General features: G+C 46.2%; 2 protein-coding genes across 3 annotated transcripts in view; one reads left to right on the top strand and one right to left on the bottom strand.

The window, feature by feature from the left end:
• LOC145404093 (aldehyde dehydrogenase, mitochondrial) overlaps positions 1 to 23,558 on the top strand; it is a 118,936-nt gene that overhangs the window by 36,299 nt on the left and 59,079 nt on the right. The window lies entirely within an intron of this gene.
• pr (6-pyruvoyl tetrahydrobiopterin synthase purple) lies at positions 1,436 to 22,198 on the bottom strand. Its single transcript, XM_080275580.1, has 4 exons — positions 22,020 to 22,198; positions 5,699 to 5,778; positions 2,924 to 3,062; positions 1,436 to 1,894 (listed from the first exon to the last, which is right to left on the bottom strand). Exons 1-4 carry the CDS (start codon positions 22,097 to 22,099, stop codon positions 1,744 to 1,746), a joined length of 450 nt encoding a protein of 149 aa, XP_080131706.1. The 5' UTR covers positions 22,100 to 22,198; the 3' UTR covers positions 1,436 to 1,743.

Below are 23,558 nucleotides of genomic sequence, written 5' to 3'. Positions count from 1 at the left end.
CCACACTTTTCCCTGTGCCATGCTGTGGAGAGGCACTGTCCATTGTAAGGGAACAGGTTCATTGCATGGGATGGCCTTGCAGGGGCAATTTCTTGCCTGTGGTTGATGGATCAGCTTACCAGACAGATCAGGGTTACTCTACAACTACCCTAATGATGTAGTTCTCATTTAATTTATGCTGCTTTCAGAGGCTTTTATTTAGCTTAGGAGAGACTTTTAAACTGGAAGGGTTAGATATTGCATTCATTAACAACTACTGTGTTGAATCACGGACAGTTGAGAGGGAAGATTATCAAAGGTGCGAATGCAATGAAATGTGAATGGTTAGAAGACTGTACAATGTGTCACTGAGTGATAGGTTATGTAGTTCATAGGTGAGGGTTAGGCTGGGTACAGTTGTAAACCTAATACTGTACTGATTAACTTCTTACGGTCATTAAAGGCACCATGGAATGACTTGAAATCCAGTGATGCGATCTCCAGAACCCAACAAAAATTTCACATTGTTGTGATAGAGAGAACTTCAGCAAATGTATAGTGATATTACTGTATGGAGCTGTACAATAAGGTATAAGCAAGTACAATAAGGTATAAGCAGGGTCCTCGATAAGAGTAGACTGAGGCAGTTTTTTATATACTGTATATATATATATATATATATATATATATATATATATATATATATATATATATATATATATATATATATATATATATATATATATATATTATATATATATATTATATATATATATATTATATATATATATATATATATATATATTATATATATATATATATATATATATATATATATATATATATATATATATATATATATATACATATACCATATATATATACACAGTATAATATATGTGTGTGTGTGTATGTACAGTAATTCCTTTATTATCCGGATGTCCGTTATCTGAACAATCCATTATCCAGACTCTGTGATCTAGCAGTTTAAAACCATTATTTGTACATTTTTCCGTTTTATCTGGCCAAATGCTTGCATCCGGGTGGAAATTATGGCCATTCAAACATTTTCTCTCGACTGGGCCGGTTTTTTCATGTCACTGCAGAGTATGGCCCTGCAGCGGTGATTGCTTGTCTGTGGTTGATGGGTCTGCTTGACCATGGTAATTGCTTGGCAATGGTTTATAGGTCCACTTGACCAGATTGAGTAGCGTGAAACACCAGAAAGGCATTTATCAAAGGAAGTAGCCAGAGATGACAAGGTTTGGAGAACTGCTGTAAAGTAAGCTGTGATTCACAACCATTCCTGATCCTTTCATTCTCCACTTTCTTACAGTACTCCCTTCTGGAATTTGTTCCTGCATCATTCGTATCTAAAATATGTATTTTGTGTTCTTTGTTTTTCGTTGCTGTCATCATAAAAGCACAAAAACACTAATTTCTGACTTAGTGGAGCTTTATTTTGAATAATGGATAACTTAAGTAAATAAGAAGAGTGTGTTACCAGTAATTCAACAGCTTATCCCCTTCAGTATAACATATTTTCCTATTTAATTCATGGTATGCTCAGATGATTTTGTTCAGCTTCCAGATATCTTGTAGTAAACATGTTAATAAACAATATATCAGCACCAGTTAAAAAAGAAAACCCCAAAACAAAATTAAATTGTCTGGTTGTAGGAAGAATAAAATGTGTCCCAGTTCTGAAGTGGGTTAATACTGCAACTTGAAGTGAGGAGAATCTGAGCTAGACTTTTATCTACGTTATTCATAATCTCCGCGGAAGACAACAATATTTTTATCGGTCTCGTGTATCTTGACCTCGTGGAGTGCAACATGGTCAGGCAGATGGCTCTTGATGCCCTCAAATACAACCACAGCCACATTCTCCGTTGTGCTCACCAGATCTGTGTCTCTGGAACATCAACACTTGCATCATCATCTTATCAGAGAGAGAGGGGGTGAGGGCTTCACATCTTGGGAAATATCTTGCATCACCTCTCATCACAGAAGAGAAAGATTGACTTATATGTATAGTAATAAATTTTTTTCCAATTAAAAAAAATCTATATATCTGTCTGTCTGTCTGTATTGTGTGTGTGTGTGTGTGTGTGTGTGTGTGTGTGTGTGTGTGTGTGTGTATTTTATCCTGTAGTTAAAGAGCATAGATCATAGGTCTTCCATATCAGTTTGCTGTTTGGCCTTCGCCCCTCTAGAATGACATAATTTAAAATTTCATTCATCCTGTCTCTAGGTGCTTGCTGTGCTTGTATCTGATATACTGTACTTGAGTCTTGGCTTTTGCTTTGCTTTCTGTGTGTTTACATCTGTTAGTGTGCTTTAGTTTGGATCTTCTTTGTTTTTGTGTCTGTCTGATGTTTTTCTGTCTGGACCCACTATGTGCTTGTGTCTGTCTGGTGCCCTTCAGTATGGATCACTATGTTTTTGTGTCTGATGTTATTCTGTCTGGGCCTACTGTGTTGTTAAGTCTGTTTGATGTTCCATCTGGACCTTCTGTGCTTTTATGTCTGTCTGATGTGCTCTGTCTGGATCTTTTATATGTTTGTGTTTGGGTCTTCTATGTGCCTCTGTCTGTTTGAACTAAGTGTCTGTATCTTGTATGTGTTTTTATTTTTGTTATGCCCTGCTGAACTGGGCCTTTGATGTTTATGTGCCTGGGCTTCTGATATTTGATTTTGCCTTCTATATGCATCTGTGTCTGATGAGTTTGTGTCTGGGCATTCTACATATCTGTTTCTGGACCTACTACCAGTACTGTATATATATTGTCTGCCTTATGTGCATTTGTTTGGACTTTCTATATGTTTGTCTTACATGCTTTTGTCTGGGCCTTCCGTGTTCCTGTATCTGATGCACATATGTCATAGCTTCTTACATGTTTTTGTCTGGGCATTGTCAACAAGAAGCTGAGCAGCAGAGTTACCTGAAAGGAGGCACGTCTTTGTCAAGGTGCTTGTGGTCCATCACATCCATCACCACTTGCTGTATGATACCCTTCAGGTCCTGCACATTAATCACCATCCCTGTCACTGCATCCACTGGCCCGCGCACTGTCACTTCCACTGAAATGGGGAACTCAGTTTACTATAATGGTAGCGCTTTTTTTTTTTTTTTCCCTCCACTGTCTTACCATTATGCTGAACTGAGGAGAGAGGCTGTACACTGAAAGTGTTAGACTCTGTCTATATGGCCTCTTTCAGTAACACTTTTGCTTTTTTTACTGCTGCTACTGTCCAATGACTTAGGCTTTAGTTCAGGCAGGGAGAGACCCTGTGTATCTGTTAATCTATCACCAGCCTCTGCATGATGGTCTCCAGATTCTGCACATTGATCATCATCCCTGTCACCACATCCAACAGCCTGCATAATCATTTCCACTGCAGTGGTGAACTCTGTCTAGTATGATTATGATGTCTAGTTTTTTGGTGGATGAATTATGTTTTGAGGAATGGATAAGAGTTACCATCCTGTTTTTAACTTGAAAGTTGATGGCCTGACTATCTGGCAGATATACTTGTTTGTGAAGTGACGTTTATAAAAAATAATACCCCCTAAAAAAATCTATGTACTGATGGATTGGCCAGTGAAATGGAACCAGGATTCTGGGAGCTTGAATGATAAATTCTCCATTTCATTGGACATACTGTTTATATGCAAGATGGGACAAATTCTTCAACTGTAGTTTGCCTCAGTTGCCAGGCCATGGTAAACATTTAGCTTTTCTCATTTGTAGCCTGGGTTACACTACTTATGGCTGGATGTCATAGTAATGAATGGGAACCAACCTGCCATACTGTTATGCCTTTAAACTGAGCTAGCAGTGGCAAACAATGCGTGGTGAACTGGTGGCTTTGTAAAAGGACATCAGTGGACCATGCAGGGAAATGGATATACAGTAATCCCTTTAAGACCTGGACGTCCAAGTCCTGGACACCCCAAGTCCCGGACATTGTGGGCTTCGTTTAAAAAAAAAAAAAAAAAAGAAAAAAGATATGTGTTCATCCATACTCTAAATTTGCCGTGTGGTGACGAACAGCTGTGTTTTGGCGCGTGGTTCTGGTGATGTCCACTAGAGTGCCTCTGCATCCTCCCCACTTCCTGCCTACCAACCATTGTGACAGCACGCTTGTCGCCATGGCTGCCCACTTGCCCGCTTTTGTGGTGGACAGTGAATAATATTGCAATACCTTGCCACATGGGAAGTTACAGTGTTGTGCAGTATTAAGAAATTAGAATTCAGAGTGCAAAGGATTAAGTGCAGAGTGCAACACTGGCATGGCACAAGTAAGAACAGAATGTGCAGTGTTAATTATAATTTACAGTACCAAGGATTAAGTGCAGCGCAACACTGGATTACTGTACATGCTTCAAGTGCTCCTCCACCACTGTCAGAGTCACAGAGGAGGCAGGTTAATCTTCGTGACGGTCATGGACGTGTCGTAAGTACCCTGTATGCTGCTAAATATTTCCCATACTCACTTCTAATTTCTTATTCTTTGGTTCCTTTTCATTTATTTTTTTGGGTTTCTGTCCCTTATTTGTGTGAATGGGGTCTTAAATAGGTGTGGTGCATGTCTAGTAGGGAGTTATTTAGGTGGCTTTCAGATTGGGTTGGGGTCTATAAGCCCTTGTCCAGGGGCATTTTTCCCAAGTCCCGGACATGCCTTTGGCTCCATTACATCAGATCTTGGAGGGATTACTGTACCTCTGTCTCCCTGGGTACAATATGTAACTCTGGAATTGACACCCAGATGCAGTATTAATACAATATACTGCATCTGACCAAACCTACAGTAGCTTTAGATTTCAGCTCATAATGAAATATGGCATACAGTATTTATTTATTGCTGCTAACTTATGCTGGGAACTCAGGCCATCCGCCAATAATGAACTGTTACTCTCACACCCTCTCCTAGCCATTTCATGTTCACACCTTCACAGATATCACACCAATACTTTGTTACCAAGAGCTTCATCAGGTGCCAGTCAGTGCTTTGCTCTGCTGTAGGGGCTACCTCTCAATGCCTTTGCTCTGTGGCAGGAGCTGCATCTTATTTCCTTAGCAAGGAATGGAGTACTGACCTGAAGGGTGTCAAGAGGACCATCATAACCTGCTACTGGGAGGACGACAACATTTTTCTCCGAGAAGATGAGCCATGCATGTTATCACCACCAGACTATCTGATGGTCTCAACCCCTTATTAGGCCACCTCACCCACATCTCCACCAGGTCATCTCCTGCCTATTATAGCTGTAATTTTCATGCTTAAGTTACCTATAAGGTTCTCTTTTACAGTAGCCTACTGTATACGGTATCCTACATCTTCCACCATATATGTAGTATTCATAATAATTACTGCATTATACCTACCAGTTTGTAAACTTACAGGTAAAATGCCTGTATTAACCTACACTGTATATGCAGCACTCAAACAAGTTAGCAGTGAGCAACAAAAGAAAATATGGCAATTGTTCCATCACTGCTTTAGGATCTTGGGTATCTTGGGACCCCAGGCTCAACTGAACATGAGTTCAGTGGACTGAAGACTGATGTCGGCCTTCCCCAGTTCATCCTCCTCCTTCCAGGAGATAAGGAGTTAAGGAGTCTTTGTATAACCAAGCAGGGGAGTCACCCAGCAATACCAGTGCCACCACAGGAAGCTTTCCCTGTCCAGCACCTAATGGATCTCTAACATACCTTTGTAGTTGTGGCCATGTCCATTGGGGTTGTTGCACTTGCCGAAGATCTTTTGGTTTTCTTCATCATCGAGCTGCTTACTGCCATAAAGAGAATATCAGGTTTGTAAAATACTAGAATAATGTGGGGCAGTCTGGAGATCTGGGTATGCTGTGAAGTAGTGTTGATTTGTTCAGTGATTGGTTTGTTTCATCTAACAGAAATGGACTGCGCCCACAACTTGAATACTGTCATGGTTGCATGAAATTTAATAAGCCTAAGCTCAGGGAGGAATGAGTCTTCTTGGTTACTAGTTAGATGAAGTCTCGAATCTGGTCAAATTGGCCATCAACTAGAGCCAAAAGGGGTTACAGAGCTTTGTCAGATGAAAACAAACCAGCTAGTTTCAGGAGAAAATTTTTGTCTTTTGACCCAAAATACACACACACACACACACACACACAATGATAGCATCACTGTATAGAATATGGTGGATTACAGTACTGACTGTACCGAATTATTATATTTGTAAATGAAAATCATTCTCCCACGAAGAGCCTTTGGATCAGTGTTGAGCCAGGGGTGCCATGGACCATTATCCCACTCAGTGGGTGGGCCAGCAGTAGTAACTGGTCCAGACACTTGAGAGGGGAAATTATACTAAATTATTTTTAAGAATCGCCACAATTCCGACCTCTTTCCTTCATCCAAGGATGGGGTGAGGCAGGCATCATGATGATCATCTACTCCTGTGTTGTCCCATGAGGAGCATAGGAGCCTGGGGCTAGGCAAGTTATTCCTGACATTTAAGATGAGAGTGACCAGTCTCACTCATCCCTGAGTGGCATTACATGAACAATAAACACCAACCATCTCTTGGATATAAACCAACATAGGCTTAATCCGGTTGGAGCGCCTTAATTACCCACTGAAATATCGACCGTGGCAACTGAGCACCACCGGGACAGAATGACACCCACCCCAGGAGATGACCACGGAGGGGCTCTGAGGGCGCGCGCGATGTCAAGGCAGTACGGACGTATGTCCCCAACTACCTTGCGCCCCTATTCTCTGGGACAGACCCAGCGGGAGTGCCGCAGTCCGCGTGCATTACCCTCCGACTGGACTAGCCCCCAACAGGCTCAGGGTGGGGCTGAAAAGACAGTCCCGAGCAGCACCCCTGTGATGGATTCTAGCCACACAAACGAAGAGACAGCCTCTACCCGCTCCAAAATAGTGATGGCCTATAGCCGCACACCAAACGTGACGGCCTCCAGCCGCACACCAAAACGTGATGGCCTCCAGCTGCACAACTATAGAGATGGCCTCCAGCTCCCCAGGTGCTACTCGACCCCCCCCCCTCGCTTGCAGAAACCTGCGACTGGGGAGAGATAAGTACGTCCCCTCTCCTTCTGCAGCTGCCTGTGGGAGTATGACACCGGTGACGGCCTCCAGCTGCACCAGCAGGCAGGTGACAGCCTCCGCCTGCACCTTGACTGCATGTCACTCCCCCTGCAGGACACAGGTGACGGCCTCCAGTCGCACCCGTGGTCAGGTGACGGACTCTGCCCCGCACCTTGCCCACAGTCCTGCTAGGAAGTTGGGCCTCGGTGACGGCCTCCAGCCGCACCGACAGGGAAGGGACAGCCTCTAGCCGCCCCCTTCCCTGTTGCCTACGGGACCTCGGTGACGGCTTCCAGCTGCACCAGGGAGAGGCATCACCACCAAAACCCCTCATCCCCTGAGACTTCTTCAGCGAAGGATGGCCCTCACTCAGCTCGCCCCTCCTGTAGCTGAGTGGGTCGTTCCTCCACCCCTCTCCACCGAGGCAGCCCCCAGGAGGAACCTCCCTACCTGGAGGAAGTGTGGCAAGGTCCTGTGCCGTCCCTGGGAGTGTGTGCCATCCAGCCGGTGCCCGTGGGAGACGACCACCTGATGGACTCCTGCCGGAGGCGACGCCACAGTCCGACCCCTGACGGCAGCCTGACGGAAGGGAGACCGCAGACGTCTGACTCCCTGAGGCATCCCTACCACCGGAGCACGACCTCTCCAGCCCCAGACGACAGCGACCTTCTCCCCAGGGTAGGTGCAGACAAGTGTGCCTGCTCGTGCTGTTTGGTCTGAGCCTGAAGGACCAGACTACCCCGCCAGGTCCCACGAGTAGAGGGCCTCCCACCATGCCCGACCACAGCTCCCAGCGGATGACGTCACCTTTGAGGGTCATCCTGTGGCCCTTGAGAGAAGGGACACCAGACAGGTTCCCTCCAACACTTAGAGATCATCCGGCCCCTGCAGCATAGCCGGAGTCCCCCGGCCTGCCCAGTGTAATAGTGACTGCCCAGACCTATAGTGACTGTAATGCTCGTGACATATATATATGTACAGTGTCGAACTAGTGCCCTAATGACTATGTAGTATGCCTGGATGTCTCTGTGTGTATACTGTGTTGTACTAGTGCTTTTACCAGTGTGTGATATATGGTGACACATATATTCAGATCCTTCCTTGTGCAGTGTCCGTCCAGCATCCTTCAGACTGATTAGTATCCTGCGTGATACCCATAAACAAGTCGGGACCCTCTCGTCTGTCCAGCACAGTTGATAGTAAATAGTGTGTCATGTACAACTCCCATCCATATTGTACGAAGGTTGTAATTTGGATAATACCTGTGTAAGGTTGTCCAGAGTTTTATGTCATGCTCTTGTCGTTGTGTGTTCTAGCTCCGGTCTCGAAAGAGGACCCCGGCTCTATCGCTGGTGTTTCTAGGATGAGAAGTCGCCCTTAAAACACCTATCATAACAGCCACTATACCAGCAGGTGCCATAGTTTGGTTATATGGTTACTACCCCGCATGGTAAATGGTTTTCTAATGTACAGGAAATCATTTGGCGTGTCACTCAGTGTAGAGTCACCTGTAGGCAGAAGGAAGAGGAATGAAAGGAAGAAGAACATAAGAGGAAGGAAGGAAAGAAAGGAGGACATAAGAGGTGTTATGCAGCGTATTCTGGGTCCAACTCCTTGGACTTGGATACAGGCATGGACTTGGGGTCTTTTGTTCTGGACCAGGTTAGAGCATGCAAACAAGGGATAGGGCTCAAACATGGGCTAACCAGATTCACTTGTGTATTACCTTATAAACATATACAGTGGACTTTACACAATTAGTACATGAACAGCACTATACTGTATGCGGTACCAGGTATGGCATATGACATCACAAACAAGGTACAGCACACAACAGTACATACGACACAGGTATGGTATATGGCACAACACTAGATGTATCACCAACAGGGTATGCAGCACGAGTCTGTATGTATATATCAAGGGAGACAGATATCCCATAAGACTATGACACTGTAGGTTACCATAAATATGACACAGGGGTCGTGATATAACAATTGGGGCACAAGGGGACGGGTGAGATAATACACAGGGCAAGTATAATACATAGGGTCACAAACATTACACGGGGGTATGGCGTTACACAGAGGTGTCAGATAATACACAATGGACCACAGACAGGGGTGATGTAAGGGGGTAGAGAACACTACACGGGAGGGGGTATACGCCCAGGGTTGATGACACGTTACAGGGGCACGACACGCTGGATGAGGGGATGTGGGACTCACACAGGGTCTGTAGCTCTAGGGATTAGACACGAGTGTTGCACAGTGTTGGTGGAGCCGCTGGAAGGCACTGGGGCGCACAGAGGGCTAGGTAACAGGCAAAACGCAGGTGACGGCCTGGTGTGGGAGGAAGGCCGTCAGGGGTGTGCTCCCGATAGGGGCACAGGTCTCAGACGGTGTATTCAGGTGTCCGGAGTAAGCTGGATGGCAGTGTGGTGGGCGGCCTTTTCCTGATGGGGGCCCTGGGAGTGTGGTGGGCCTCTGGACTGGGGCCGAACAGGACTAAGAGGCGCGTTGCACGGCACCTGCCCTTGACCGTGGTGGGAGTCCTGGGGGCAAGTCCTGGCTGGTCCGAGCCTGGAGTTGGCTGTGGAGAACCCCTTGAGTTCTGAAGGCTGCGGTCTTGCCAAGAGGGGGAGGCCATCAGGGGTTGGCTGCAGTCGCTCGCCCTGGGGGAATCTGTCAGCTGCTGGGGTGTCGGAAGCTGGGCTGCAGGGGCAGGGCACCTTGGCTCACAATGGGTCCACCCCAGGTACTCTCTGACGGGAGCCCTGTTGGGGAGCAGTCTCCTCCCTTTGTGGAGGAGGGCGAGCAGGAGGGGCATCTCGCTTGGCCTCTGGAGGGGCGGGCTGATCCACAGACTGCACCCTCGTAGGGAGCCTCCAGGGTAGTGGAGGAGGGACAACCAGTGGCCTGTCCCTCAGCCTGGTGGACCCTGCCAGAGCTCCACTCCGGGCAGAGGAAGGAGATCCAGGGGACACTCCTTCTGCCTGATAGGTTTGGGGGATGCTACCCAGGCTCCCTCCCGGGGTAGGGGTCGAAGGAGATCCGGGGGCCACTCCTTCTGTCCGACAAGTCTGGGAGACTGCCGGGGGACCACTCATCCCAGGGACAGTAGGAGGAGAAAGTCTGACAGATTTTCTGGCTTCTGCGGCAGGTCTGGTGGACTCTACCACCTTCCTGCTGTTGGGGGGAAACGTGCAGCTGGGGGACGACCAGTGGTCTCTCCTCTGGTGGCAGATTCGGTGGACACTACCATGGGCCCGCCGCCCTCCTAGAGACTGCAGGTAAAGGTCATCTGGCTGACGGTCCAAGACGCCTGCTTCCGAAGATGGGTGGCTGAAGGAGGAGATCCAGTGGACACTCCTCCTACAGAAGATACGGTGGATACTACTGTGCCGCTGCTTCCCTGGGGTGAAGTAGGCCTGTGAGCACCTGAGGTCGTTCTTCCTCTTGTGGAAGCAGGTCCGGTGGAAAGGCCCTCGGGACTGTCATAGGGCAAGTCCCACCCCGATTCTGGTGAGCGCTATCCTCGTCAAAGGGTAATGCACCTGGTTGGTGCACTTCCCGTGGGTCTGGCTGAGTGGAAGAGGGACATAAGGTCACGGGGGAGATGAGTCGGTGTAGCGCGGGACACCTGTAAGCCTCCCTGTGGCCTCCTCTTGGGCTGGGTGTCACCTCCCCATGTCCTCCCCCTGGGGTGGCGGTGTCGGGATCACTCCGTCGGGTGGGTATTTCAAGAAGGAGTGAAAGAAAGAAGGAAGGAAGGAGGTGTGTATTTTAGAGACGAACCTCAGTCCCCGCTCCAACTGTGACCACAGATGTTCAGCGTGTCACCAGTAGCCACCACCTGATAGCCATGGTACGAGTGCCAGAATCAGAAGGACACAAGAAGACATGCACGCGGCTCCCGGAAGACCCTCTAGCTCAGAGTTGCCACCCAGCTACCACCGCCACCCGAGCCACCAGTACCACAACGACGGAAGATCGTCAATCCAATGCCTGCTTTAAGCTGCACAACCAAGCTTGCTAGATGCAGCTTGGCAATGCAGAAGGATCCCCCTGTGTCTGCTAGTGGCGGCATACTCAAGCTTGCTAGAGGCGGTTTGGTAATGCAGGAGGAGTTCCTGTACCCTCCCGTGTCTGCTAGAGGAGGCTTGGCAATGCAGAAGGAGTTCCTGTACCCGCCCATGTATGCTAGAGGTGACACAACTGAGCTTGCTAAAGGTGGCTTGGCAACACAGAAGGATCCCCCCATGTCTGCTAGAGGCGGCACACTCGAGCTTGCAGAGGCAGCTTGGCATTGCAGAAGGAGTTCCCTGTGTCTGCTAGAGGCGGCCCGATGGCCACTACACTCCCTTGAACCAGACCAACTACCCCACCTTGTCACGGCCTCTGGAGTGGATCCCCTCCTCTCACATTCTTAGACATCACCCTCCTACCCCTGGAAAAGGAGTCCCGTGACTGACAGACTAGTCTTGCCGTCCTGGCTATCCCGGGCCCCTTCTAATTTCCCCGCCAGACCCACTCGGGACACACACTACACACTTCTATCCCCAGACTGGGAGAAAGAGCCAGGCATCAGGTCTTCACTTTTCGGTGCCAAAGTCGTAGCCTATCTCCCCCTTAATCCTACCTTAATTTACTCACCTATATCACAATACCCTTTACAGACGTAGCGTCGAATCCCGGCCCCTTCCTTTTCCAGGGTGTACCGGTACACCTTTGGCGATCACTCGTATTCCACCGGGGACGTCTCCCTCTAGACTCACCTTCCAAGCCCCATTTCCCCTGACCATTTCTTGCAGATAACTCTTCCCCTGTTGTATCAAGGGTGTGCACAGGATCAACGGTAACAGTAAAATTATTGTAGTGCCATCTCGAGTTTACGTGTCTACCTCGTACTGCTAAGGTGTGTTGAATCATGCTTTGTGTGTTCCTCCCTGTTTAGAAGAACCCCAGCGTAACAGTTACTAAAACAGCGTTTTTTTTTTTTTTCTTTGGAGAAGAGTAACGAAAGTCGGAATATACAGCTTGTTCACTATTTGTTTGCTTGATATGAGCGTCATTCGCCAATCTTCCGCTATATGGCCATCTGGTGGCAGAAACGGTAGTTATGACCACCAAAAGGCGGCTGCCTACTTCGTACTTTAAGTAACCTGTGATAATGAAGGGTGCAAGATGGCTCAGTGGTAGAGCAGCTGACTCGAGACCAAAGGGTAGAGAGTTCGTCCCCCGCTCGGGTAGCTGCCCTGCTGGGAAAGGTAGCGCTTTCCCGTCATCTTGCGGGGTTACACGATTTGTCAAGGTCGGGCTCGGTTTCCCCACATTAAAAAAAAAAAAAAAAAAAAATGCAGTGGGCAATAAACCATAAAGATTTGTAATTTAGCACCGATAGAATGTCGAGAGATATCTGTGAACCCTCTTCTCAAAACTGCTGTGAGTATTTTCAGTATACAAGGGAAAAAAAAAAAAATCTTGTCTAAATTACAGTGCTTTGTACCCAAAAGTTTATCAAGACAAATGATGCCGTAACATTTCTGCAATGCTAATGTTTTGAAGTCTAAAACATTGGCATTCACTTGACTGCGATTTGATCAGGAGGATCTGGAGTAGGTTTAACAAGTACTCCAGCTGAGAAGTCGATTGGAAAATTAATGTAACCATAAGGAGGTGGTTTCATATTCCAGAAAGGTCGGAGTGTAAGGTAACGATCTGAACATGAACAGCCGAGTATAATGACCTGAACATGAACAGCTGTGTATAATGATCAGAACATGAACAGCTGAGTATAATGGTCTGAACATGAACAGCTGGGTATAATGATCGGAACATGAACAGTTGAGTATAATGATCGGAACATGAACAGTTGAGTATAATGATCGGAACATGAACAGTTGAGTATAATGATCGGAACGTGAACAGTTGAGTATAATGATCGGAACGTGAACAGTTGAATATAATGATCGAAACATGAACAGTTGAGTATAATGATCGGAACATGAACAGTTGAGTATAATGATCGGAACATGAACAGTTGAGTATAATGATCGGAACATCAACTGCTGAGTATAATCTAAACATGAACGGCTGAGTATAATGATCTGAACACGAACAGCTGAGTATAATGATCAGAAAGTGAAAAGCTGAGTATAATGATCTGAACATAAAGAGCTTGAAAATGAGTCAAAAACCATCTCTTGTAGGAATCAGCTTGTTTTCCGAAGGGAGATGCCATGCACACAAGTTTTACGAGTATTTTTCGGGGAACCATGATTGTGGTCAGGTAATGGCAAATGTCTGAGTAAAGTCATTACGAGTGTCGGACTTCAATTAACCTTGCCAGTAACAATTGCAGCCTCAGAAGACGTTTCTTTTTACTCAGATGCACAAAAATTTTACCTCCAATTAACTATGACAGCCAAGACAAAGTGTGTGCATGTTGTACACCATCCGTAGGGAGTGTGGGGATCAAGGAGCTTTGATCCAACTTTGATCTGGATCTTGTCACTGGCTGCAGAATTTATTTTTTGAAGATCTTGCGCAAATCTTATGATTAGTATCCATGACCAAGTTAAGTTTAACTTTTCCGAGCCAACTCGGCCCAGTGTCAACTTATACTTTCCCGCAAGTATCATAGGGGTCGCAGAACGCCTAGGTATGTCTTATCAGCTTCACAGGCTTTACCTTTGTGGCTGTCTGTAAAAAAAAAAAAAAATAAAAAAATAAAAAAAAAAATGCATATCCCATCAAATGATGAACTTTCATGTATAGCTGACATTACGGGTAATCACCCTCTTTGGAAGAAGTACAGTATATATCTCATTCACTGATACATGCATTTAACTACAGTATAGGCTAAATCATTCTACCCTCGTCGCAAGACGCCTCCGTGTAGAGTACAATTTATATTTTTAGAGGGCTCCCCACATACAGCTCTTCTAAACACGGTGGAGTTAAAGGCTTTTCGTCTCATCAGTTCCTATCCTCTCACTGACTATCCAGCCTCTTTTTTTGCAGCAGTGTTGTATCTTTACCTCTTTACTATTGCTATTTCAGTGACGACTGTGCTGTATTGCCTGCGTGCATCCCTTCTCAACAGCAGACGTAGCACCCGTTTAGTAGCACAGTTTCACCCCTTCTTTCCAGCTCCGTAATGCAAGAGTTAATCGATACTGTCAATCATGTATGCAACAGGTTAACTCAAGAATCGTCTTCCTCAGTATGTTTTTCCCTCATCCTGTGACCCCCAGTCTTTTAAACTCGGTGTGTCCAGACATCTCAAATGAATGGATCGTGCACTTGACTTTGTTCTATTTTTCCTGGGAGAAACAACTTTGTGGGCCTTTGGTTCTTTTTTTTATTTAAAAAGAGCACCGCGAGTTTACATTCTTGAAAAAAGACCTTCATTGTACTAAAACCATTAGTCCAAGAAAAGCCATTTTCATAAAGTATATTGATGTAGTGCTGCCTACTTCACCTTTATCATTCTTTTTCTGTGTCCGCCCTCCTTTCTTCCTATTTTTCCTGTCACTTTTTATTACTCTACCTTCCTTGTGAGGTGGTTTTTCATTGAGTGACAAGCTTAATGGTTTCCTGTTAGCCAAGAAACCATTTACAACTCTGGGTGGTAACCATATAACCAACCCATACGTGTTCCCTACATATCAACAAGTGGGTTGGTGGAGGGTTGATGTTTCTCCCCGTAGAACAACTAAAAGACAAACGGCCACCCCTTTCGGGATTATGGTATCTGGCACTATAGATATTATCATGGTGTGTCCCCACCCCGGGCATAATTCCGGCTCATCCCACCCAGCTCAACTCTCTGTCTCCCACACACCTTTCTTTACCCCGACACCTTCATTCTTGGAGGATATTTTGAAATAAACTCTCACGTCTTTACTCAACCGCTAACGGTACAACCCCCCCTCCCCTTTTTTTTTTATGTGGCACCTGGTATACTTTCCTGCCTCATCTTCCACCTCCCATTAAAATACCAATGTGCGTTTTAGGCGGCCTTGGCCTATCCCACTTATTCCTGTGCTCACTACGCCCATTTCTTTGCCTCTCCCTCCCTTTGACTTTCATGGTGCGACCCAGGTCATGTGGTCAGCGAACTAGTTTGTTAAAGTAGAAATTAGACACCACACAAAAGGATACAGCAGGGGCGTACCTAGAGATTTGGGGGTCTGGGGGGCTAGGTTCTTTGTGGGGCCCCCCTCCAACATCTAGTGAGATTTGATGAAAAAGATTTGCAGTGAATAAACATGCTCCACCACTTAATTGATAAAAAGAGCCCAAAGCTGACCCACTAGATTAAGAACCAACATTCAGCTCTATGCATAACTGAGATACAAGTAAATCGGGTTACATTAACGGTGTTTTAATTAGGGAGGTGTGTACAATTATTATTCCGTGAGCCTAATCCCTTATTCTCAAAACTTATCTAATATCTCAGCCGGGATTGTCAGGATGATAAATATATATGTTTTTAAATATTAATAAAAAAGCTTATAAATTTTTTATTTTTTTGGGGGGGCCCCCCTCAATTGGGGGCCAGGGGGACAGTTTCAAACAGCTCCCACCCCACCCTCCCACTCAGGTACGCCACTGGGATGCAGACAGCTAATGTGTATCGTACATGTATATACTGTAGATATCACCAAAGCATATCCTTTAAAGTACTGTGTTTTAAAATGTTCTCAGTCGCAGGTGGTGGACATCCTATTCCGTGTCCTCCCCGCTTGGTCACACATGTGGATCCTCTGGCCTACTTACGCTGTGTTCGTACACCTTTGGTCTGAGATAGGCTGCATTCTGGCAACTTTACATGACTGAGGAAATCAAATTATTTAAGAAGGTGTGGCTAGCTATTTCTCTAAGCCGCGTAAAATCGGCTGGTAATAGAATACTTAAGTGTGACACCACTCATGAACGTGTACTGCCGAGACCGCCAGTCTTGCAGCAGGCTGGAGATTACTATAGTGCATTTACTCTCATCTGACAAAGGTCCTCAACTTTCGAATCAGTTCATGGCCAAATGTAGTCAGCTTTAAGAAAAAACTTGACCAATAACCAAGGAGACTAATTCCTACCCCATAACTTAGCTTTATCGAATTTCATGTAAAAACGAGAGTAGTACAGTATTTAACTTTTTAGAGCGTCCCAGTTCCCTCAGATGAGAGTAGTTACTGTTAGCACTCCACCACGAGCTACGATTTGACCTTGGTCGTCCCGTATGATGCGGCATGAGTTGCAAAAGGATTAGGCGAGGGGTCGAGTATTCTTTATGCTAATGTCGCGATGGTGAGGCAAACAGCGAAATTATGAGTTTCACAAATGCTCTCTCTCTCTCTCTCTCTCTCTCTCTCTCTCTCTCTCTCTCTCAAGTTTCACAAATGCTCTCTCTCTCTCTCTCTCTCTCTCTCTCTCTCTCTCTCTCTCTCTCTCGAGTTTCACAAATGCTCTCTGTGTGTGTGTGTGTGTGTGTGTGTGTGTGTGTGTGTGTGTAATCACCACGCGGCTGAGTGCCCTTGGTTGCATGTCACGCACATTACCATGTTTAACTCTCGCTAGTAACTGTTCCGTAAGTGACTCAGTATGAGAGTTTGGAGACACCCTTGTCTTCTCAGTTCTAATTTTGGCTGCGATGTGTTTCTGTGAAGTAAATAAAAATCTCTAACATTAGCAGGATTTATTAAAAGTTCTCTAGTGAATAATCAGCCAGTACGTTAATCGAGATTGTAGTTCATCTCTTGCTCTGGATTCTGTGATCCGAATGTAATCGTCTGACAATAGCCGAAAAGCAAAACTGCCATGGTAACGCCAGGAAAACGATGAAGTGCTTGAAGTCGTGCTGTCTCATAACGATTTTATCTTTATTTTGGAGAGACTTCGGACACACGGGTTAGATACCGGGTATAGCATTATTTCCGTCTGTACCAGAGCTGAATAAAATCTGTAATTGGTAGCAAGAATATGATGAAAATTACGAGTACGTGCTTGGTTTGAAAAGTGAGTGATGCGTCAGTGCATAGGCTAGCCAATATTTTCGTCAGTCTAGAGAAATGTAGGAATTAAGCCCTGTCACCCGTTCCATACCAGAGCTGTTTATTTTCAAGCCGGGTAAACTGTTGGACAAGGTTTGTTGCCCCTTTGTTCCTCTTCGCTCAGTGGTATAAATAGAGTCCTGGATGTAAATTCGACTGCTGCGCGTGGTATTCGAAGGGAAGATTGGAGCTTAGCACAGAATTATCAGCCTTAATGCTATTTCAGTAGTCGATAGGCATGGAAACACAGCAAAGACTGTCTTAATGCTCCATTCTACAAGCCTATGGTCATTAGTCCTAAACCTTCTACTTCGTGTTTGGTGAGCTGGTGGCCGGATCAAACACACACACACACACACACACACACACCAAGGCGCATCATGTGACGACTCGGATTACACACTTGGTAACAGCTCCCTCCCCCCTCCTCTCTGTCTGTGTGTGTGTGTCTCTCTCTCTCAAGGAACCACAAAAATCTGACCCCTACTCTGGGAACCTAAACCTGAGAAGCACATGAAGGAGGGCTGTGAAGGAGAGAATTTTGAAACATCTAAAGCATTTCTTTCAAGCCACTAATGATGAGCTGTGGGGTTAGGATTTTGCTGTTAATTATCGATATTTATTAGGGAGATGCCGTTTTTTGTGGTTAATATTACCGTTTTGAATCTCTCTCTCTCTCTCTCTCTCTCTCTCTCTCTCTCTCTCTCTCTCTCTCTCTCTCTCTCTCTCAACACACACACACACACACACACACACACACACGCACTTTCCATCTGTGTTCATGCTTCCCTGTCCTCACTAACCTTCCTCTACCTCTTTCTCAGTGAACGTATTTTCGTCGATTAATTAGGCGCCTCGACACTTCTTTTTATCAGTTTAGTATTGTAAATGGCACGTTATTAATCTCCTCTATATTAAAATGACTGTTATTTATGTTACGTCACTTGTGTCGATATTCAAATGACATCAATAACATGTTCTCTCTCTGTTATTTTTGCAACCTATGCCGATATTAAAATGACATCAGTAACATTTTTTTCATTATACAGTAACATAATTTCGTGTATTGTTTACGCTGCCTATGCCGATATGAAGATGACAACGTATTCTCTTGCTAATTCAACCTGTGTCGATATTAAAATGACATCAGTTACACATAAGGGAATAGTACAATGGTAGCCTACCTACAAAATGTTGCTAAGCTGAAGAGAATGGTGGGGGGTATTCGTTTCGTGGCGCTATCTGTTACACTTGATGATTCTCTTTATGGTATTTACATATTTTGGGTCTTAGCTTAGTTTACACCAATAAATACAAAAGGATATTGATGTGTTAATGTTCAAAATAAATGGTTAAGGAAGAGGTGTTACGAAATCCCCAAGGCCACATAGACCTCCGTGACGCGAATTTTTAATGGATCTACGACTCTCAAGATAATCAGGTGTGAGTGACGGTTAACAGAATAATACTGTAGATCATTTTGTTTGTTTTGTTTCTTTGATATTCACGCTAGATTGAATTCATAATAAGGCTACCGATTCGCGTGTCTACTAACATTTAACCCTTTCGCACTTTTTTTTTTTTTTGTTTCGTATTTTGTTGCTTTAATAATCACGCTGAGTTGACTGTCATAGAAGCCTGAGGTAATATGAAGCAAAATCGATATCATGGCCGTGAAGGGGTGATATTATTTAATACTGTATTACGAAGAACGGCTGCATAACTGCCACTCAAATACAGTTTCCAAATGTACTTTTCACTCCACTTCAAAAGTCTGTCCGTGCGTGAAGCTACATACATACATACCTTTATATACACACAGTCTGCTGAATAAAATGGTTCCCAGTGAAAAGGTTATTATAATTTATTTAACGATCAACACATTACCCCTCATCACTCAAAACTGACTAGAATAAAGTCATCGTGGTGAAGAAGTATAATAGTTTATATCACAAGATACACTAACTCTGAACACGTACGCAGTCGTAACTCAGAGTTCAATGCTAAAAAACATCATTGCTGTAAGATTTGATGTAATTTATATTACTTGGAACACCAGCATACTATTTATTACTCATAAAAAAATATGCTAACGCAGCGAGTTATTACCTCCGCCAAGGTTTTTTCACCTAAAATGCGTGAGCTACAGCATAGTGCCCCCAGAAACTCCCCGACAGGTAACATGCGTGAGCTACAGCATAGTGCCCCCCGAAACTCACCGACACCCCCACCCGGACCCCACGGAGTAGCAGCAGCCGAACCGCGGCATGCAGTGCGACAACGGCACAAGTCAGCCCGGGCCATGCGCCCCTATGACACTCAGCCTCCTCACCGTCGCCCTAGCAGGAATTCAACGCTACCTTCGGGGAAAGGTACCACCAGATCAGATCGGGGTGGAGCTGTCTATCCAGCTCCAAACAGTGCCTCTCAGGAGACGGCCGATAGCCGCTCCCGCCTTCAACAGGAGTGTGCCCATAGCCTCTCCGAAGGTGTCTTCTCCTTTGGGACGGCTGATAGCCCCCCGCCTCTCGTAAGGGAATCGGTGTCTCACCGACCTGAGGGTAATCAGGAGACGGCCGATAGCCGCTCCCGCCTTCAACAGGAGTGTGCCCATAGCCTCTCCGAAGGTGTCTTCTCCTTTGGGACGGCTGATAGCCCCCCGCCTCTCGTAAGGAAATCGGTGTCTCACCGACCTGAGGGTAATCAGGAGACGGCCGATAGCCGCTCCCACCTTCGTCAGAAGGTGTCTTTCCAGGGACGGCCGATAGCCGCCCTACACCCCCTCCTGCAGGAGACGGCCGATAGCCGCTCCTCCCTCCAGCAGAAGGAGACGGCAGGTGGCTGCTCCCGCCTTCGTCAGACGGCTGATAACCGCTCTGAAGGTGCTGCCCCCGAGTCACCCGATAGCCGCTCCTCCCTCCGGCAGAAGGAGACGGCAAGAGGCCGCTCTCGCCTTCGTCAGACAGCCGATAGCCTCTCCGAAGGTGCTGCCCCCGAGTCGGCCTATAGCCGCTTCCCCTTCCTCCTGCAGGAGACAGCCTGGAGCCGCTCCCACCTTCGTCAGACGGCCGATAGCCGCTCCGAAGGTGTCCAGAGGCACGCTGATTCCCCCACTCAGGCCACGGCCAATAGCCGGACCTTGGCGCCTCATAGTTGCGCCCTTGGGCAGCCACGGCCAATAGCTGGGCCCCACGGCCAGAGAGAGGTGAGAGCAGTGTTACCGCGCCAGAGTGAGATGAATGTCTGGACACCCCTGACGCACGACCCCAGAGAGGCCCCAAAGCCTCCCCCAGCCTCTGCTCCCTACGCCTGGCCCTGGAGAAGACCCTCCTGACGGACCCTAATTCGGGTCGGTGCCGCAGCCCCTCCCTGACGGCGCCCCTTGACTCTGGGGGCCGCAGTCCTAGGGTACTCCAGGCCCTCCCCAGGACGCCCGGGCGAGATCTCCCCACGCCCCAACGGCGGAAGACCTCCACCTCCGGCCGAGACCTGAGCCAGAGATTTCTGGACCCGTTTGGCCCCAGCCCTGAGGACCACACCCCTGTACCCAGCCCGGAGAATACGGGCCCCTTCGCTACTTGCAGCCCTGGACGCGAGAAGACGCCCCTGCGAGTCGTCCCGTGCCCTCTCGGCACGCCCTCCCCCACCGTATAAGTGACTTATGTTAAGTGTAATGTTGCCCCAAAGTTAGTGTAACAGTGATACAGTGACTTAGTATATGTCGAATAACAGGGCAAGTGTTCAGAGGAAGATCGCAAGAGAATACGCGTCATCACGGGGTGGATTAATAGGGACGAGCGCACAGGCTAAGTTCTGGTGAACGAGACTCACGAGTGACTCCTTTGTATAAAATCAGTAAGACTCCCAACACGAGAGATCCTCCTTAGTGAAATATTCAAACGTCCCTTGCTACCAGGAAATAGTGAAGAGAAAGTGTTAATAATATCCTCCCGCTCGTACTACCATAAACATAACGAGACTCTCAGTGCCTTCCACCCTCCCTTAATAAATCTCCTCTCAGCAGTCAGTGCATAAGTAAGAACCTGATTAGCAATATAATCAATTATCAAAATCCCCTTGCTACCAGAAAATACTAAGTCAGAATCCGTAACATCAATTCCCTCCTAATGTTACTATAAAATCTGACCCTCCCCGCGTCACCCCTCGCCCCCACCCCACGTGTAAGACCCACTCCTACTCTCCCACGTGCACCGCGACCCTGTGTTCCAAGTACACCTGTGCACTAAATATAGTGTTAGCATCAGTGTCTGTTAAGCTAGTATCCTGTGAGATACTGATTATCTAGTTAACGTTTTATTATCCACCATATACTGTGTTGTACTATCTGCTGTTTTTGTCCTGTGTCTGACCGTGGAAGTATACGTAAAGGTTATTGCCTGCCTACCTCTCTTTATTGCACTAAGCCCCGGTCTCGAAAGAGGACCCCGCTACACGTTAGGTGTTGTAGGACCGATGAGTCGGGCCTTTTTCACCTAGCATTACATCACCTCTGTCCGTTTGTTTGTTGATTGGTTGGTTAGTTTGTGAGCAAGATTACACAAAAACTACTGGACGGATTTCCACGAAACTTGGTAGAAGAATGGGCCTTGGCCCAGAATAGACCCCATTAAATTTTGGTGCGGATCCAGGATTTTTTTTTTTCACTTTAACATTGCGAAATAGGGCGTTTTTCGACATTTTCGTAAATTTTTCAGTGAATATTGCATGGATGTTGATGCCGGAGGTATGCGCTGTACTGAATGCCATTCTATTTAAAATACGAACTTATGAGACATAATTATGAAACTAACATGTGGTGAAAGGGTCGTTATCATTTATATTACGAGCACCTGTGTTTATCATATATTATCCAGTCCTTACCTGTGAAGTCTGTGACAAGCACTGAATGTTTCCACTCTAGTCACAAACGCAACAGGTCGCAGGTCCTTAGCGCGAGACATGACCACTTTCCCGCCGGGCTTTATCTTCCACTGATCGATACGCACACTCGAGCCCTTACTCGCAGCCAATGTGTCGCCCTCGATGCTTAGCTGGTCTTCTTGAATCTTCTGTCCTCGAGTTCAGCCGAGACTGAGTCAAGATGGGGCGGGTCGCGTGTAGTGGTGGTGCTGGTGGTGAGAATCGATGCACAGAGTTGCCAGGTACCGTCTCGTCCGTCGGAATATTTGAAGCTGTGGATGCCAAGTGTGAAGGAGTGACTGAGAATTTTCAAGCAGCTGCGTTTTAACTACTTCAGCCAGATGACACAGTTTAAAGGCTGCGTCCCGAGCCGCGAGAAGAGCAGCGAGAGCTTGTCTTACTGGCGACACCATTGGCATAAATCTTCACTTAAGCCATTAATGCAACAACACCCATTTCCGCTTGGAATATTTTCATGACCTCCTCCACCACCCACGACAATTTCATTTCCTCCCGCCCATTTCTATCCCAAGCTCATTTCTTTACCTCCCCGCCCACTGACAGTCCTTCACTGCACTCAAACACCCAATTTCAGTGCGTTTACTTTCCTGCCTCATCCCCATTGCCCGCAAACATTCCAGCCCAGCCCACTCATTCTTCGCATTCCTTTCCCTACCCCGCCCATTTTACGACGGCTTCATGACGTAACGCAGGCCACGCGGTCGACGAATGGCCTTGTTGTTTCGTTCTTGGTGCTACTAGACGATTTTATTCAGCTTAGGAAGAGCCTCATGTTGAAGACTGTCAGAAAGAACCTCATTTAACTGTCACGAAGAACCTCATATTGAAGACTATCAGGAAGAACCTCATATTAATCATTATCAGGAAGAACCTCATTTTGAAGACCATCAGGAAGAACCTCAATAGCATTTTAACTCAATCACGAAGATCCTCATTTTTGAAGACTGCCAGGAAGAACCTCATACTGAAGACTACCAGGAAGAACCTCATACTGAAGACTACCAGGAAGAACCTCATACTGAAGACTACCAGGTAGAACCTCATACTGAAGACCATCAGGAAGAATCATGTATCTGCGAGCCTTCATCACATCTTACCTTTTCTCTTACAGATGGTTAAATCTTAGAGTTAGCTAATTTTTTCAACAGAACCTTGTAATGGGCTAGTCGATCTCCTGTTGTCTGTACTCACTAGGCAGTCCAGTGTGCTGTCTGACTCCTCTGTTTTGGATTATCTCGATCAGTTCATATTGTCTCACCAAAGCAGGGTAAAAGATGGATAAATCGTTACTCTTTTTCTGTCTCTTTGTTGCTCTCCGTAGATGATTTTACTACGAGATATGTAGGGAAGAAGAGGAGTCAGATTTACCTTTCATCAATCTCGTCAATACGAAAGTTTTTTTTTTTTCCCACGTCAAACAAAATAGTCTGCAGGTGCCAAGGTGATGATGATATACTACTACTATTACAAGTACTACTA

This window comes from Coenobita brevimanus, chromosome 62 (assembly GCF_032717465.1).
Source record: "Coenobita brevimanus isolate Jiangsu-jjx chromosome 62, ASM3271746v2, whole genome shotgun sequence".
Lineage (NCBI taxonomy): Eukaryota > Metazoa > Arthropoda > Malacostraca > Decapoda > Coenobitidae > Coenobita > Coenobita brevimanus.
This window is presented reverse-complemented; position numbering and strand designations above follow the sequence as displayed.

Coding starts and splice junctions, on each gene's coding strand:
- pr (XM_080275580.1), bottom strand. CDS start 22,099: ATGTCTCGCGCTAAGGACCTGCGACCTGTTGCGTTTGTGACTAGAGTG. Junction 5,779..22,019: donor GCTTGTCACAGACTTCACAG/GTAAGGACTGGA, acceptor TCTTTATGGCAG/TAAGCAGCTCGATGATGAAG. Junction 3,063..5,698: donor ACATGGCCACAACTACAAAG/GTATGTTAGAGA, acceptor TCCCCATTTCAG/TGGAAGTGACAGTGCGCGGG.